At 38.6% G+C, this 17,177-nt stretch overlaps 1 protein-coding gene across 2 annotated transcripts in view; it reads right to left on the reverse strand.

The window, feature by feature from the left end:
- Positions 1 to 17,177, reverse strand: part of TXK (TXK tyrosine kinase) — a 65,184-nt gene that overhangs the window by 12,959 nt on the left and 35,048 nt on the right. For both annotated transcript variants that reach the window (XM_067735894.1, XM_067735893.1), the window contains 3 exons: positions 13,115 to 13,189; positions 10,231 to 10,402; positions 21 to 237 (listed from right to left, as the gene is read on the reverse strand). In XM_067735894.1, coding sequence (XP_067591995.1) covers positions 21 to 237; positions 10,231 to 10,402; positions 13,115 to 13,189 — 464 coding nt within the window. The remainder of the gene's footprint in view (positions 1 to 20; positions 238 to 10,230; positions 10,403 to 13,114; positions 13,190 to 17,177) is intronic.

A 17,177-nucleotide genomic window follows, 5' to 3' on the forward strand; every position in this document is an offset into this window, starting at 1 on the left:
CAAATTTGCACCGTACTTACTAAATCCCTGTGGATAAAGCAGTTTCTCTCCAGATACTCCATTCCTTCACAGATATCTTGACATGCACTCAATAGCATCTCCTTCCTAAGTTTTCCTTTCCTCTCTCTGAGATAGTTAAGCAGGCAACCGTTTTCCATAAACTCCGTCACAATATAAAGGGGCCTCTGCTGTATACACACTCCATAAAGCTGAACGAGCCTTGAATGAGATAACTTCCTGGTGAAAAAAACACAGACCTGAATCGTTTTTGCATTCTGAAGTATTTGAAATCAACTGGTGATATTTACCAGCTCCATATAATGTTCATCATCAAACTATGATTAAAATTAACCCAACCACAGAGAAAGTAGAACAGTTTCCTTTCTACTTTATGTGCTGAGAAAGTGGGGTTGAGAGTTTACGCAGTACTTCCTAAGTCACTGTACATACAGAATAGTATATGCCCATGTTCTGCTTTTCTCTTTTCCATTTTGTAAGCCTTTTGCTTCCTCAGTACTGCTGCTCCTTGCCCAGTTCCTGTTCCCTGAGTTTCAACCTCCCCAACTGCAGCTGCTTAGACAAAAAATTCTGGACAGACAGGAGGGAGGAAAGATTGATTGATGCGCATTAAATTCTAAAGAATAAAGGCATTTAAAGGAAAATTTTAGATTAAGTTGAAGACTGAAAAACATTTACCAACGTGAAACCCTTCTCTGTATTTAGTAATTACACACACACACACACACACACACACACAAGTCCTCAAATACTGCCTGTTAAAGTACACACACTAAAATAATCTTTTTTTTTTTTTTTAAATTTATTTTTGGCTGTGTTGGGTCTTCGTTGTTGCGCGCGGGCTTTCTCTAGTTGTGGTGAGCAGGGGCTACTCTTCGTTGTGCTGCGTGGGCTCCTCATTGCGGTGGCTTCTCTTGTTGCAGAGCAGGGGCTCTAGGCGCCCTGGCTTCAGTAGTTGTGGCTCGCGGGCTCTAGAGCGCAGGCTCAGTAGTTGTGGCGCATGGGCTTAGATGCTCCACAGCATGTGGGATCTTCCCGGCCAGGGCTCGAACCTGTGTCCCCTGCATTGGCAGGCAGATTCTTAACCACTGAGCCACCAAGGAAGCCCCCTAAAATAATCTTTTTAGTCATTTATACTTCAAAAGTTTATTGTTTCTTCTCGACTATAGTATTCAGGTTTTAGAGAAATTAGAATTACTTATATATTTTTACTATTATAAATGTAATTAATTCACATATTTTCCTATATGCACTGCTACTTATAAGCTACATCCAGAGATACAAACCCACAGTTGATCAACTAAAATAAAGGATCCTTTAAAAGCAATGCAGTGTTATAATAATTTAAAGAAAATGTCATGCTCCCAAACAAAAGAGCTGAATTCAAGTTGTTTTATCTCCTATTGATGCATGACCAGGAGCAACTTATTTAAAATTTCTAAGCCTCAGTTTTTTCACATGTAAAATAAGGATAATAAAACCTGTCCTTCTTTCTTCCAATGAATATTAAATGAGATAATGTATGTGAATGTATTATAAAAAGTATAAACCATGGTAAAAATATAAAGATAAAATTTTTAATTTTAGTAGAAATTTATGGGCTGAAAAAAAGACTGGTTTTCTTTCATCTTCCTAAATAATCTTTTAGCAGGTACTCTGGAAACACCATGAGTACAGGCCCCCAATTTAGGCTATATTCTAAAATATGGTAATTAAGAACACAGTAGAGATTTGAAGTTACTCTGCTAGTGCACTGGAAAAACTACACGGGATGACAATTTTGGTTAACAATTATGGCCCCTACTATAAGATCTGGCATATAGTAGTTGCTCAATAAATATTTGTTGATTACTATGTTAGCTAAGACTATGGACTTTGTACCCAGACAGTTCACAGTTTTGATTACAATTAGACACTACCAACGTTTTGTTGAGGAATTGTGGGCAAATTACATAAGTTTTCAAAATTTCCTTTTTATCATGTATAAAATTGGGGTCGTTTTTTTTCTTTTTTTTAATTAATTTTTTTATACAGCAGGTTCTTATTAGTCATCCATTTTATACATATTAGTGTATACATGTTAATCCCAGTCTCCCAATTCATCACACCACCACCACCACCCCCACCCGCCACTTTCCCCCCTTGGTGTCCATACGTTTGTCCTCTACATCTGTATCTCTACTTCTGCCCTGCAAACTGGTCATCTGTACCATTTTTCTAGGTTCCACATATATGTGTTAATATACAATATTTTTTAAAAAATATTTTGTTAAAAAACAATATTTGTTTTTCTCTTCCTCACTTACTTCACTCTCTATGACAGTCTCTAGATTCATCCACATCTCTACAAATGACCCAATTTCATTCCTTTTTATGGCTGAGTAATATTCCATTGTATATATGTACCACTTCTTCTTTACCATTCGTCTGTCAAAGGGCATTTAGGTTGCTTCCATGACCTGGCTATTGTAAATAGTGCTGCAATGAACATTAGGGTGTATGTGTCTTTTTGAATTACGGTTTTCTCTGGGTATATGCCAAGTAGTGGGATTGCTGGGTCATGTGGTAATTCTATTTTTAGTTTTTAAGCAACCTCCATACTGTTCTCCATAGTGCCTGTATCAATTTACATTCCCACCAACAGGGCAAGAGGGTTCCCTTTTCTCCACACCCTCTCTAGCATTTGTTGTTTGTAGATTTTCTGATGATGCCCATTCTAACTGCTGTGAGGTTATTACCTCATTGTAGTTTTGATTTGCATTTCTCTAATAATTAGTAATGTTGAGCAGCTTTTCATGTGCTTCTTGGCCATCTGTATGCCTTCTTTGGAGAAATGTCTATTTAGGTCTTCTGCCCATTTTTGGATTGGTTTGTTTGTTTTTTTAATATTGAGCTGCATGAGCTGTTTATATATTTGGGAGATTAATCCTTTGTCCGTTGATTCATTTGCAAATATTTTCTCCCATTTTAAGGGTTGTCTTTTCGTCTTGCTTGTAGTTTCCTTTGCTGTGCAAAAGCTTTAAAGTTTCATGAGGTCCATTTGTTTATTTTTGTTTTTATTTCCATTACTCTAGGAGGTGGATCAAAAAAGATCTTGCTGTGATTTATGTCAAAGAGTGTTCTTCCTATGTTTTCCTCGAAGAGTTTTATAGTGTCTGGTCCTACACTTAGGTCTCTATCCATTTTGAGTTTATTTTTCTGTATGGTGTTAGGGAGTGTTCTAATTTCATTCTTTTACATGGAGCTGTCCAGTTTCCCAGCACCACTTATTGAAAGGACTGTCTTTTCTCCATTGTATATCCTTGCCTCCTATGTCATAGATTAGTTGACCCTAGGTGCGTGGGTTTATCTCTGGGCTTTCTATCCTATTCCATTGATCTATGTTTCTGTTTTTGTGCCAGTACCATATTGTCTTGATTACTATAGCTTTGTAGTATAATCTGAAGCCAGGGAGTCTGATTCCTCCAGCTCCGTTTTTTTCCCTCAAGACTGCTTTGGCTATTCGGCGTCTTTTGTGTCTCCATAAAAATTTTAAGATTTTTTGTTCTAGTTCTGTAAAAAATGCCATGGGTAATTTGATAGGGATTGCATTGAATCTGTGGGTTGCTATGGATAGTATAGTCATTTTCACAATACTGATTCTTCCAATCCGAGATCATGGTATATCTCTCCATCTGTTGGTAACATCTTTAATTTCTTTCATCCGTGTCTTATAGTTTTCTGCATAAAGGTCTTCTGTCTCCCTAGGTAGGTTTATTCCTTGGTATTTTCTTCTTTTTATTGCAGTGGTAAATGGGAGTGTTTCCTTAATTTCTTTCAGATTTTTCATCATTAGTGTATAGGAATGCAAGAGATTTCTGTGCATTAATTTTGTATCCTGCAACTTTACCAAATTCATTGATTAGCTCTAGTAGTTTTCTGGTGGCATCTTTAGGATTCTCTATGTATAGTATCATGTCATCTGCAAACAGTGACAGTTTCACTTCTTCTTTTCCAATTTGTATTCCCTTTATTTCTTTTTCTTCTCTGATTGCCATGGCTAGGACTTCCAAAACTGTGTTGAATAATAGTGGCAAGAGTGGACATCCTTGTCTTGTTCCTGATTTTAGAGGAAATGCTTTCAGCTTTTCACCATTGAGAATGATGTTTTCTGTGGGTTTGTCATATATGGCCTTTATTATGTTGAGGTACGTTTCCTCTATGCCCACCTTCTGGAGACTTTTTATCATAAATTGGTGTTGAATTTTGTCAAAAGCTTTTTCTGCATGTATTGAGATGATCACATGGTTTTTCTTTTTCAATTTGTTAATATGGTGTATCACATGGATTGATTTGCGTATATTGAAGAATCCTTGCATCCCTGGAATAAATACCACTTGATCATGGTGTATGATCCTTTTAATGTGTTGCTGGATTTGGTTTCCTAGTATTTTGTTGAGGATTTTTGCATCTATATTCAACAGTGATATTGGTCTGTAATTTTCTTTTTTGGGAGTATCTTTGTCTGGTTTTGGTATCAGGGTGATGGTGGCCTCATAGAATGAGTTTGGGAGTATTCCTTCCTGTGTAATTTTTTGGAAGAGTTTAGAAGGATGGGTGTTAGCTCTTCTCTAAACGTTTTATAGAATTCACCTGTGAAGCCATCTGATCCTGGACTTTTGTTTCTTGGAAGATTTTCAATCACAGCTTCAATTTCATTACTTGTGATTGGTCTGTTCATATTTTCTATTTCTTCCTGGTTCAGTCGTGGAAGTTTAAACCTTTCTAAGAATTTGTCCATTTCTTCAAGGTTGTCCATTTTATTGGCATAGAGTTGCTTGTAGTAGTCTCTTAGGATGCTTTATATTTCTGCGGTGTCTGTTGTAACTTCTCCTTTTACATTTCTAATTTTACTGATTTGACTCCTCTATCTCTTTCTCTTGATGAGTCTGGCTAATGGTTTATCAATCTATTTATCTTCTCAAAGAACCAGCTTTTAGCTTTATTGATCTTTGCTATTGTTTTCTTTTTTTCTATTTCATTTATTTCTGCTCTGATCTTTATGACTTCTTTCCTTCTACTAACTTTGGGTTTTGTTTGTTCTTCTTCCTCTAGTTCCTTTAGGTGTAAGTTTACATTGTTTTGAGATTTTTCTTCTTTCTGAGATAGGCTTGTATTGCTATAAACTTCCCTCTTAGAACTGCTTTTGCTGCATCCCATACATTTTGGATCATTGTGTTTTCATTGTCATTTGTCTCTAAGTATTTTTTATTCCCTCTTTGATTTCTTCAGTAATTTCTTGGTTATTTAGTAAAGAATTGTTTAGCCTCCACGTGTTTGTGTTTTTTTACGTTTTTTTCCCCATAACTGATTTCTAATCTCATAGCATTGTGGTCAGAAAAGATGCTTGATACGATTTCAATTTTCTTAAATTTACTGAGGCTTGATTTGTGACCCAAGATGTGATCTATCCTGGAGAATGTTCCATGTGCACTTGAGAAGAAAGTGTAATCTGCTGTTTTTGGATGGAATGTCCTATAAATATCAATGAAATCTATCTGGTCTATAGTGTCATTTAAAGCTTGTGTTTCCTTATTAATTTTCTGTTTGGATGATCTGTCCATTGGTGAAAGTGAGGTGTTAAAGTCCCCCAATATTATTGTGTTACTGTTGATTTCCTCTTTTATAACTGTTAGCAGTTGCCTTATGTATTGAGGCACTCCTATGTTGGGTGCATATATATTTATAATTGTTATATCTTCTTCTTGGATTGATCCCTTGATCATTATGTAGTGTCCTTCCTTGTCTCTTGTAACATTCTTTATTTTAAAGTCTATTTTATCTAATACGAGGATTGCTACTCCAGCTTTCTTTTGATTTCCATTTGCATGGAATAGCTTTTTCCATCCCCTCACTTTCAGTCTGTATGTGTCCCTAGGTCTGAAGTGGGTCTCTTGTAGACAGCATATAGATGGGTCTTGTTTTTGTATCCATTCAGCAAGCCTGTCTTTTGGTTGGTGCATTTAATCCATTCACGTTTAAGGTAATTATCAATATGTATGTTCCTATAACAATATTCTTAATTGTTTTGAGTTTGTTTTTGTAGGTTCTTTTCTTCTCTTGTGTTTCCCACTTAGAGAAGTTCCTTTAGCATTTGTTGTAGACCTGGTTTGGTGGTGCTGAATTCTCTTAGCTTTTGCTTGTCTGTAAAGCTTTTGATTTCTCCGTCGAATCTGAATGAGATCCTTGCCAGGTAGAGTAATCTTGGTTGTAGGTTCTTCTCTTTCATCACTTTAAATATATCATGCCACTCCCTCTGGCTTGTAGAGTTTCTGCTGAGAAATCAGCTGTTAACCTTATGGGAGTTCCCTTGTATGTCGTCATTTTTCCTTTGTTGCTTTCAATAATTTTTCTTGCTTTCTTAATTTTTGCCAATTTGATTACTATGTGTCTCAGCCTGTTTCTCCTTGGGTTTATCCTGCCTGGGACTCTCTGCACTTCCTGGACTTGGGTGGCTATTTCCTTTCCCATGTTAGGAAAGTTGTTGACTATAATCTCTTCAAATATTTTCTCGGGTCCTTTCTCTCTCTCTTCTCCTTCTGGAACCCCTATAATGAGAATGTTGTAGTGTTTAATGTTGTCCCAGAGGTCTCTTAGGCTGTCTTCATTTCTTTTCATTCTTTTTTCTTTATTCTGTTCTGTGGCAGTGAATTCCACCATTCTGTCTTCCAGGTCACTTATCCGTTCTTCTGCCTCAGTTATTCTGCTATTGATTCCTTCTAGTGTATTTTTCATTTCAGTTATTGTATTGGTCATCTCTGTTTGTTTGTTCTTTAATTCTTCTAGGTCTCTGTTAAACATTTCTTGGATCTTCTCAATCTTTGCCTCCATTCTTTTTCCGAGGTCCTTGATCATCTTCACTATCATTATTCTGAATCCTTTTTCTAGAAGGTTTCCTATCTCTACTTCATTTAGTTGTTTTTCTGGGGATTTATCTTGTTCCTTCATCTGGCACATAGCCCTCTGCCTTTTCATCTTGTCTATCTTTCTGTAAATGTGGTTTTTGTTCCACAGCCTGCAGGATTGTAGTTTTTCTTGCTTCTGCTGTCTGCCCTCTGGTGGATGAGGCTATCTAAGAGGCTTGTGCAAGTTTCCTGATGGGAGGCACTAGTGGTGGGTAGAGCTGGGTGTTGCTCTGGTGGGCAGAGCTCAGTAAAACTTTAATCTGCTTGTCTGCTGATGGGTGGGGCTGGGTTCCCTCCTTGTTGGTTGTCTGGCCTGAGGCGACCCAACACTGGAGCCTACCCAGCTCTTTTGTGGGGCTAATGGCGGACTCTGGGAAGGCTCACGCCAAGAAGTACTTCCCAGAACTTCTGCTGCCAGTGTCCTTGTCCTCATGGTGAGACACAGCCATCCCCCACCTCTGCAGGAGACCCTCCAACACTAGCAGGTAGGTCTGGTTCAGTCTCCTATGGGGTCACTGCTCCTTCCCCTGGGTTCCGATGCACACACTACTTTGTGTGTGCCCTCCAAGAGTGGAGTCTCTGTTTCCTCGAGTCCTGTCAAAGTCCTGCAATCAAATTCCTTGAAAATCTGATTCTCTAGGAATTCCTCCTCCTGTTGCCGGACCCCCAGGTTGGAAGCCTGACGTGGGGCTCAGAACCTTCTCTCCAGTGGGTGAACTTCTGTGGTATAAGTGCTCTCCAATTTGTGAGACACTCACCCAGCAGTTATGGGATTTGATTTTATTGTGATTGCGCCCTCCTACTGTCTTATTGTGGTTTCTCCTTTGCCTTTGGATGTGTGGTATCTTTTTCGGTGAGTTCCAGTGTCTTCCTGTAGACGACTGTTCAGCAGTCAGCAGTGATTCCGAGGCTCTCGCAAGAGGGAGTAAGCACACGTCCTTCTACTCTGCTATCTTGGACCAATCTCTAAAATTGGGGTCTTAATAGAACCTACCTCATAGAAATGTGAGGATTCATTAACTCATTCAATAATCCACAAATATTTGTTGAACACCAACTACATGCTAGCTATTATTTTAAGCACTCACCCGGTTGTAGAAGAGAGATAAATAAGATCCCATTATCATGGAGCTTACATTCTACTGGGGGAGAAACAAAACAAATACACGTGAAGCTTGGGAGTAGTGACAAGTGCTTTGATGGAACTAATACAAGGTGATACAACAGAAAGCATTTGGGGGTGGGACTGCCAATTAAACAGGGTAGACAGGGGAGATCTCCTGGTAGAGGTGACATTTAAGCTGTATGCTTACAAAAAGGAAGGTAATATGCCAAGCTGTATATTCTTGGCAGATAGAGCACAATGTATGTCAGCTATTTAACTTTTTAAAGATGAATGTATTTGCAAAAGGACATTAGAATGGGACTTTTCCTGCCTCGCTATCAAAAAATCAGGAAAAGGGCTTCCCTGGTGGCTCAGTGGTTGAGAGTCCGCCTGCCAATGCAGGGGACACGGGTTCGTGCCCCGGTCCGGGAAGATCCCACATGCCGCAGAGTGGCTGGGCCCGTGAGCCATGGCCGCTGAGCCTGTGCGTCTGGAGCCTGTGCTCCGCAACGGGAGACGCCACAACAGTGAGAGGCCTGCGTACTGAAAAAAAAAAAAAAAAAAAAATCAGGAGAAAAAATCAACTGTGTTCAAACCCAAGAACACATTATGTCCATCTGAAATGACTTAAAAATAAGCATGTAGCCTCATTCCTGCCTCCATAAACTGCCAGGAACTATTTCTCTTCTCCACACTCCACTCAGACACTCAAGTAACCAGAGAGCAACAACCCAAACATTCAAATAAAAAGAACTGTACTTTATCAAAAGGGATCCTAACAATGTATTATGATATTTGAAGTAAAAGTGATACCTTTTCCCCAAAAGTTTAAATTGCCTTTACGAGATGCATATATTTATTTATTTGTTTGTTTATTTATTTATTTTAATTTTTGGCCGCGGCATGCAGGATCTTAGTTCCCCGACCAGGGATCAAACCTGTGCTCCCTGCCTTGGGCGTGTGGAATCTTAACCACTGGACTGCCAGGGAAGTCCCTAGATGCATATATTTAAACATCTCAGAAGGGGGATTTAAATTCTGATTCTTTCTTTTTGATAGGGATTCTAATACGACTTCAACTTTCCCTGAATCATATGTCTCCCCTTCGTTCTTTTCTTCTTGTACCTATTTAATCCAATACACAGGAATATAATTTTTGTCTGTCCTTTAGATGTAGGAAAACCATGGTCTTATGCAGGCAGTATCAAGGAGCAAAGGCCAGTTGGGTAACCAAGGGGCACAAAAACATCTTTGAGAAACTGATACCACTGGTAAGTTGCGTTTATCATTAACTTCTCTCAGAATTCATTTTATTCTAAGTGGATGGAAAGAATATTTTGATAGTACTTGGAGTATGGGTTGAGAGCCCCAAGAGACACATTGCTCTGCCTTCAAATAATGGATCAAGTTAATCACCACTGGTTTTGGGGGGTTTGCTTTTGTTTTTGTCAACTGGGGTCTGCAAATTTGGAAGAGAACTAAATCGCTTTGGATAATAAAACAGAATCTAGGTAATGCCACCTGCGGTCTTCCTTTTTTACCACATTGCTCTTCCTCTAAGTAAATGTTCAACAAGTACTTAAAGAATATTGATTTGAATTGTGCCAAATTATTGGCCTATCCTGGTCCAGCCCAGGTTACTGACATAAACCATAGCCACAGGTTCGACTGAGGCAAAAGGCTGAATCTGGGAAATTCCAGAAGCTAAGAGCAGCGTCCAATGATCTGCAAAGAGCCACTTCTGTTAGACCTCATGATTCTTGAATTCTCTGAAAGCAAATAGTATATCCTTATATTACTATTTAGACAAAATCAAGATTTTTGCTTCTGGGAAAAGGAAAAAAAATGTAGTCATTAAGCACCTATTATTGAGCTGAAAAGAACACATCTACTTGTCATTTTCATACATTATCTCATTCAATTGACACACTGATCCAGTGAGTGAGGTATTGTTATCCCCATTTTACAGGTGAGGAAATTGAGGCTTAGAAAAGTGAAATAACTCACCCAGGTCACACAGAGGTCAAATAATTTGCCCAGGTCCCACAACTAGTTTGGGCAGAGTTGTGACACAAATCCAGATGTGACTGACTCCAAAATCTGTGTTCTTTCCATGACACCAGGATGTTGCACGATACTTATCTGGGTATTGTATGTACTTACATCATCACTTTAGCCTCTTCAATGAAATCCTCTTCAGACATGGAGCCTTCATTGATGGCCTTGATAGCTACCTGGACATGTGCTCGCCATTGGCCTAAATAGACCACCCCAAACTGGCCGCTTCCAATCTCCTTTACAAAAGCCAACTCAGATGGATCTATCTCCCACTTTTCTGGAAAAGTAAAACATGCACATTACAAATAAGGAAAAACATGTTAAATTTTTAGAGCTAGAAAAGATTTAGGAATTTTCTTGACCTATTCTCTTCTTTTTCAGAGAGGTTTAAAAAATTTATAAATGAGTGGAAAGGACCTGTAACCATTTTTAATACTCTTATTGTGGCTTAAAAGTATAATTCCAGAATTCAAGTATAAAAATACAAACCTCACTTACTTGGAGAGGAATTATGGATATCAAAACATGCTTTCTCTTTCCAGAGAGACCCAGGATGAAACAGTTCTGTGCCTTTCTAAACTAAACCTGCCGAAACCAGACCTGGAGCCTAAATATTTATGTCCCCAGTCTGTTTTTATCCTGGTGAGTAAACTTGTGAGATTAGATAAAATTTGGGGTCCCCCATCTCAGTTTCTATTATTGTTTCTTTGCCCACTTCCACCCCTAAAGGGCTTTCCTGCCCTTTCTCCTTTGCGAAAAGTCTAATCAATTCACCTGATAAATGTTTTCAATATTAAGATTCTAACCCATATCTAAGTGTACGTTTGAAATGATGCTTGCATTACTGAATATTTCTCACTCTACAGAAGTAAATCAAGAAAAAAAGAACTGTTTTTAAAATAACCCTTTGGAAAACTGAGAATTAAATCTTAACTTTTTAGTAACCACTTTTATACAGCAAAACCACCATCTGCTGGAACTTTAAAATAATGCATTTAAAAGAATTGTAATGGCCAGTGACCCCTTGTACCACCAGGCTTTGCAAGGGACTCCCCTTCCCAATAGTAGGTGTGTTTTTAAAATAACATGGGAGAATATATTCATGACCTTGGGACTGACATAGATTTATTCAACAGAATATAACTATAAAGGAGAATACTGATAGATTAAATTTCATAAAAATCCTATTTATCAAATACACCCCATTAAGAAAATGAAAAAGTAAGCCACAGACGGGGAGAAAATATTTCTTAAAACATATAACCAACAAAGAATTCCTATTCAAAGTAAGAATAAATCGATTAGGAAAAGGCAGATAATCCTATTCTTTAAGGGTTAAAAATAACTTGAATAGTATATTCTCTCACAAAAGAGAATGTCCAAATGGTCACTGAACCTATGAGAAGTTGATCAACATAATTAGTCATCAGGGAAATGCATATTTAAACCAAAATGAGATACCACTACACATGCACCAGATTGGCTAAAATGAAAACAGAAACCAAACCAAACAAAAACCACAAGAATACCAAATACTGGCAAGGGCAAAGATGTGGAACAGCTGAGACGTCCATACACTCTTCATTAAAGTATAATCTGGTATAAATTCTTTAGAAAACTGACTAAATCTGAGTATGTTCATACTCTACGACTCAGCAATGCTACTTTTAAGTATATATCCATCATTGTCGGGGCATATGTGTGTGTTAAACGTTATCAAAAGGCATACAAGAATGTTCCTAATAATATTATTTAGAAAAGCCAAAAATTGGTTAGAACCCAAAAGGCTATCTGAAGAAGGATGGGCAAATCCATTGCGGTGTAGTCATGCAACGTAGCAGTTCACCGCAATGCAGGTGGACCAACCACACCCAGCATGGTGGGTGAATTCACATGTGGAAGGATGGAAGAAAGAAGCCAGACGTGGATGCCCGGTGTCCAATTTCATTTATATAAGGTAGTCAAAACCAGACAACATTACTCAGGCTCTAGACTTACGAACTGTGCACTCTTCTGGATATTGAAAAATTGAAAAGTTTATTTTTTAATTAAAAACGACCATGTTTGGGCTTCCCTGGTGGCGCAGTGGTTGAGAGTCCGCCTGCCGATGCAGGGGACATGGGTTCGTGCCCCGGTCCGGGAAGATCCCACATGCCATGGAGCGGCTGGGCCCGTGAGCCATGGCCGCTGAGCCTGCGCGTCCGGAGCCTGTGCTCCGCAGCGGGAGGGACCACAACAGTGAGAGGCCCGCGTACCACAAAAAAAACAAAAAAAAAACGACCATGTTTAACTTAGATAAATGGCTAATGATAGAATTTTTTAAACATATAGTATTTATGGGGCAGAGGAATAATCTAGGCACCCATAACACCCTGAAATCACCTTTCCAGCCCAATTCACAGCGACCCTCAGTCCTGCTTATCTGTTACACAATAATTGTGTTATCTTTTTTTTTCAGTATATTCTGAGTCCCCCTAATGAGATAAATTTAAGGAAATAAAGTATCAACAAATTAGAAAGTGGGATTCTTTGGCTCCTATTTATTCTCACAGATTTGCAACTATCACATTCACTAGAAAATAGTTCAAATCAAACTTGGTCCAAGTTCTATCCGAAAAAGGTGACAAGGACACTTTTAGCAACTCATTTTAGCAGGTTCTCTTGGGGAGAAGTCATTTCCCAGCCACCCACATAACCAGAGAGCAACAACCCAAACGTTCAAATAAAAAGAACTGGAATTTATCAAAAGGGTTCCAAATAATGTATAATGAAATTTGAAGTAAAAGTGAAACATTTTCCCCCAAAGTTTAAATGCCCTTAGGAGCTGCATATATTTAAACATCTCAGAAGGGAGATTTAAACTTTGAGGAGAAATGTAGCTAGACAGGCTCTACCTCAAAAGAGCTGAGAATTTAAAGAACACAGAGGGAACTTGGGATAGGCTCTTCACTGGATTTGATTTTTACTTGAGCACATGTGCATACTTTACCATAGCTAAAACCAGCTGTGGCCGGCAAGCAACTGCCCATCAGCCCAACTGGGTGGCGGAGACGGGACATGAGCCCTGGGGAGAAAAAAAGTCAGCATTTCAGTCCTAGTTACTAGCACAAAAGAAAAAGCCAAATATACTAGAATATAGTGCTATTCCTTAAATAGATCAGGCAAAAAAGCATTCTACAGTTAGTCTGTTTGCTTATTTTTCCCATTAGAAAAACACCTTTCGCAAAATAATATATGCTCATTGAATAGAAACTAAAGAATCCAAGAAAACACAAAGATGAAATAAAGGTCCCTTACAAAATCTTAGTATCCAGAGATACACTGTTATCACTTTGGTGAACATTTTCGCAAAAATTTCCTTATGCGTGTTTGAAACATCTGATATGTTTCACAGCAATGTAAATGTTTTGCTCCAAGATTTTTACACTCAAAATGTAATTGACATGTGTCAATGACTATAAATAGACCTTAATATTATTTCCAAGATTTCACTATTGTAAAATATGCTGTATATTTTTGAACATATATCTGTATGTACCTCTCAAATTATTGCCTCAGGCATAAATTTCTTAAAATGTGACTTCATGATCAAAGAGTGTCTAGAAAGTTTGTACTAATTCATTCAACCACCAACAGTGTCTAAGTGTACCCATTTCCCCATCCTCCTCTTGAGAGTAGTTTATTATTATTTTTTAATAGCATGGTAGAGTAATGAGACTTCTTTTGATTGGGTCCACATGTAGTATTCCATAGAGTCAATTTCAGTTTTTGTTCAACAAACATTTATTATTTATTTCTTCAACTCACATTTCTTGAAAGACTGCTTTGTGCCAAGCATTATCTACATGGTGGGAGACAGCAGTGAGTAAGACAGCGATGGTCCCTACTCTCATGAAGCTTACATTCAAGTGGGAACAGAGAAAATAAAGAAGTACATGCACACACAAGAAGAAGCAGATGATGAGTCGATGAAGCAGATGAAGTAGAGTGGATGAAATACAGCTTCTTTAGAATGAGTGCCCACAGAAGGCCTTTCTGACAAGATGACAGCTATGCTGACATTCATGGATGAGTAGCCATCCTACAAGGATCAGAAGGAACAGCATTCCAGGCAGATGGAACAGCATGTGCAAAGGCTGGAAGACAGGAACAAACTTGGCCAACATAAGAACAGAAAGCAGCATTATTAAGTGCCCAATGTGTGTAAGACACTTCTCTAAGTAGATCCCAAAGATTCCAGAGGACTAAAGATGAAGAAAATGAGGACTCTACACACAGGGGCTCCATCTCAGTGAGGGAAGACAGGCAGAGAGAGGCAATTTCAATGTAAAAGGAGTAAGTTCTGTGATGAAGATATGCAAGGTGCTCTGGGACACAGAGGAAGAGCACCTCGCACATTGTTGGATTCAAAGAAGTCTTCTGTCAGGAGATGATACCTGAGATGGATCTGACAAAAGGAGTCCACATTGTAGGCAGACGTAGTAGCATGAGATGATATTGATACTTAGAGGTATGATGCAGGAAGAGCTATTTGAGCAAAGAGTGAGAGGTAGAAGGGGCAAGAAATTATACATGAGAGGTAGGTTATATTCTGGTTGTGGTCAAGGCCTTGTATGCTTTGCAAAGGAGCATTACATCTTCCTGCAGGTGGGAGGGAGCCATTGAAAGATCCTAAATAAGGGAGTGGTGTAGTCAGATTTACATTTTGATACATCCTTCTGGCATCAGTATAGAGGATGGATGAGGGGAAGTCAACCTTGAAGGCGACAAGACCAGTGAAGAGGCCACTGTAATTATCTAAGTGAACAATGATTAGGGCAGTACACAGGGAGAGGCAGGGACCTACATGAGACATATATAGGATATGAAATTCATCGCACTTGATAATTAATCAGAAGTGCAAGGAGAATGGATGTATCTATTCTGACTTCCATGTTTCCAGCCCCTGTAATTGGCAAGATGATGATACGATTATCTGATGATGATACACCAGGAAGAGTAAATTTGGAAGGAAAGTAGTAGTATAAGATGAAGAGCTCCATTTCCTCATTGAAGTTCAGGGCATGTGGGATTGCAGGTATCTGTGTCTACCAGGCAGGAGAATCATGCAACTGAAGTATAGTTGATGTACAATATTATGTAAGTTACAGGTGTAGTGTAGTGTTTCGTAATTTTTAAAGATTGTACTCCATTCATAGTTATTATAAAATATTGGCTATATTCTCTGTGTTGTACAATATATCCTTGTAACTTATTTTATACATAATAGTTTGTACCCCTTAGACTTCAATTTTCTTTTTTTTTTTTTTTTTTTTTTTTTTACGGTACACAGGCCTCTCACTGTTGTGGCCTCTCCCGTTGCTCCCGTTGCGGAGCACAAGCTCCGGACGCGCAGGCTCAGCGGCCATGGCTCACGGGCCCAGCCGCTCCGCGGCATGTGGGATCTTCCCGGATCGGGGCACAAACCCGTGTGCCCTGCATCGGCAGGCGGACTCTCAACCACTGCGCCACCAGAGAAGCCCTTCAATTTTCTTAATGAAGTAGATGGTTAGGCAATTTACTCATGGGCAGTGGATAATACTAGAAAGGGGGTCTTGAGGAGAATGGTAGAAGTTTGAACAGAAAACAGGAAAGGATGCTTACCAGTGACTCTGAAGACCTAGTTGGGGTTAGAGCCCTCATGAAGTTGGGACTCTATAACACATGATCAAAATAAAGAACATAATAGGAATTTCCTTAAGACCCTAACACCTTCCTCTAACTTCAAAGTTTTTGTTTGCCAAATGTTTTTATTCTGTGAATTACTACCAGTGGTTTAGTGATGGTTTGTCTCTCTGATAGAAAAAAAAAAAGTCTGTCACTCTCTTTGCATTGTCCTTACTTCTGGTAAAGAGATGGACTGTCATGAGCTAAATTGATCAGAAGTCAAAAACTAGACGGGATAGTCATGGGTTTCAATTCACAGCCTCATCTGGATCCTCCAATGATCTAAGTTGCCTCTTTCTGGAGGAGATGACAGTCATTAAACGCAGACCCTGGAGTCAGTAGGTTCTACGGCTCCAATGGTTTCAAAGATTTCTGTGAATTCAAATCTCAGTGCAAATACTTATTAACGGTGTGCCTTGAGCACAACTCATGCCTCAGTTTCCTCTTCTGTAAGATAGAGACATCAACAGCATCTACCTCATGGATTTCTCTGAAGATTAAATAAATAAATATACATAAAATAGGGTCTGGTCCAAAGTAAGTCTTCAGTAAATATCAACTATTTCTGAGTCCCATGCCTTTCCTCTTATCATCCTTCTTTCTCTTTGTCTTATCTCTTTTCTACTTTCTTTTCTCCCTAATAAACAGCCACCGTAGTTAGAAGTTCTCAAACCCTGTTTTTCTTTCTTTTATTGTTTGATCTAGCTTTAATTTTAAAAGTTATCTGTGTGGTATTTCTCACATTATAAGAATAATTTATATACATTGTAATTTTTTAAAACCCTAGCATAATCTACAAAGCAGAAAATAAGTTTCCCTTACCCCCAGTCTCATTCCCCAGAGGTAAACATTAACAGCTTGTAGTCTGTTATGATCTTATTAGTTTAAAAATTATTACCTAAACTGTAACAGGATTTTTCTATGTATGCACGTATTTCTATATATTTACTTTTCAAAAGTAAGACTATAAATATACTGTTTTGCACCTTTTTTTCTTTACTAAGCAACTTATCACTAACATCTTTTCAGGTCAGCACATCCTGATCTGCCTCGGTATTTTTTTTTAACGTCACCACCACCACCACTCTGTTTCTTAAATTTTTTCTTTGAAGGAAGGGGAAAGAAGAGCGTGACGAAGAAAACTCCTGATTCTAAGGGTTTCTATCTCTAGCCACAAATATGTCCTCACTGGCCCCACTCAGACATGTTGCCACTTCCTCTCTAACCAAACGCCCAGTGACCATCAGGAATACCCAGGTGGACTCACTCCATAAGAGAATAAAAACTTCCTTGGATTTATTCCTGATATTTAGAACCAGTGTAATGGAAAAGTGGCCGCTTTCCAA

Source organism: Pseudorca crassidens, chromosome 4, assembly GCF_039906515.1.
Source record: "Pseudorca crassidens isolate mPseCra1 chromosome 4, mPseCra1.hap1, whole genome shotgun sequence".
NCBI lineage: Eukaryota > Metazoa > Chordata > Mammalia > Artiodactyla > Delphinidae > Pseudorca > Pseudorca crassidens.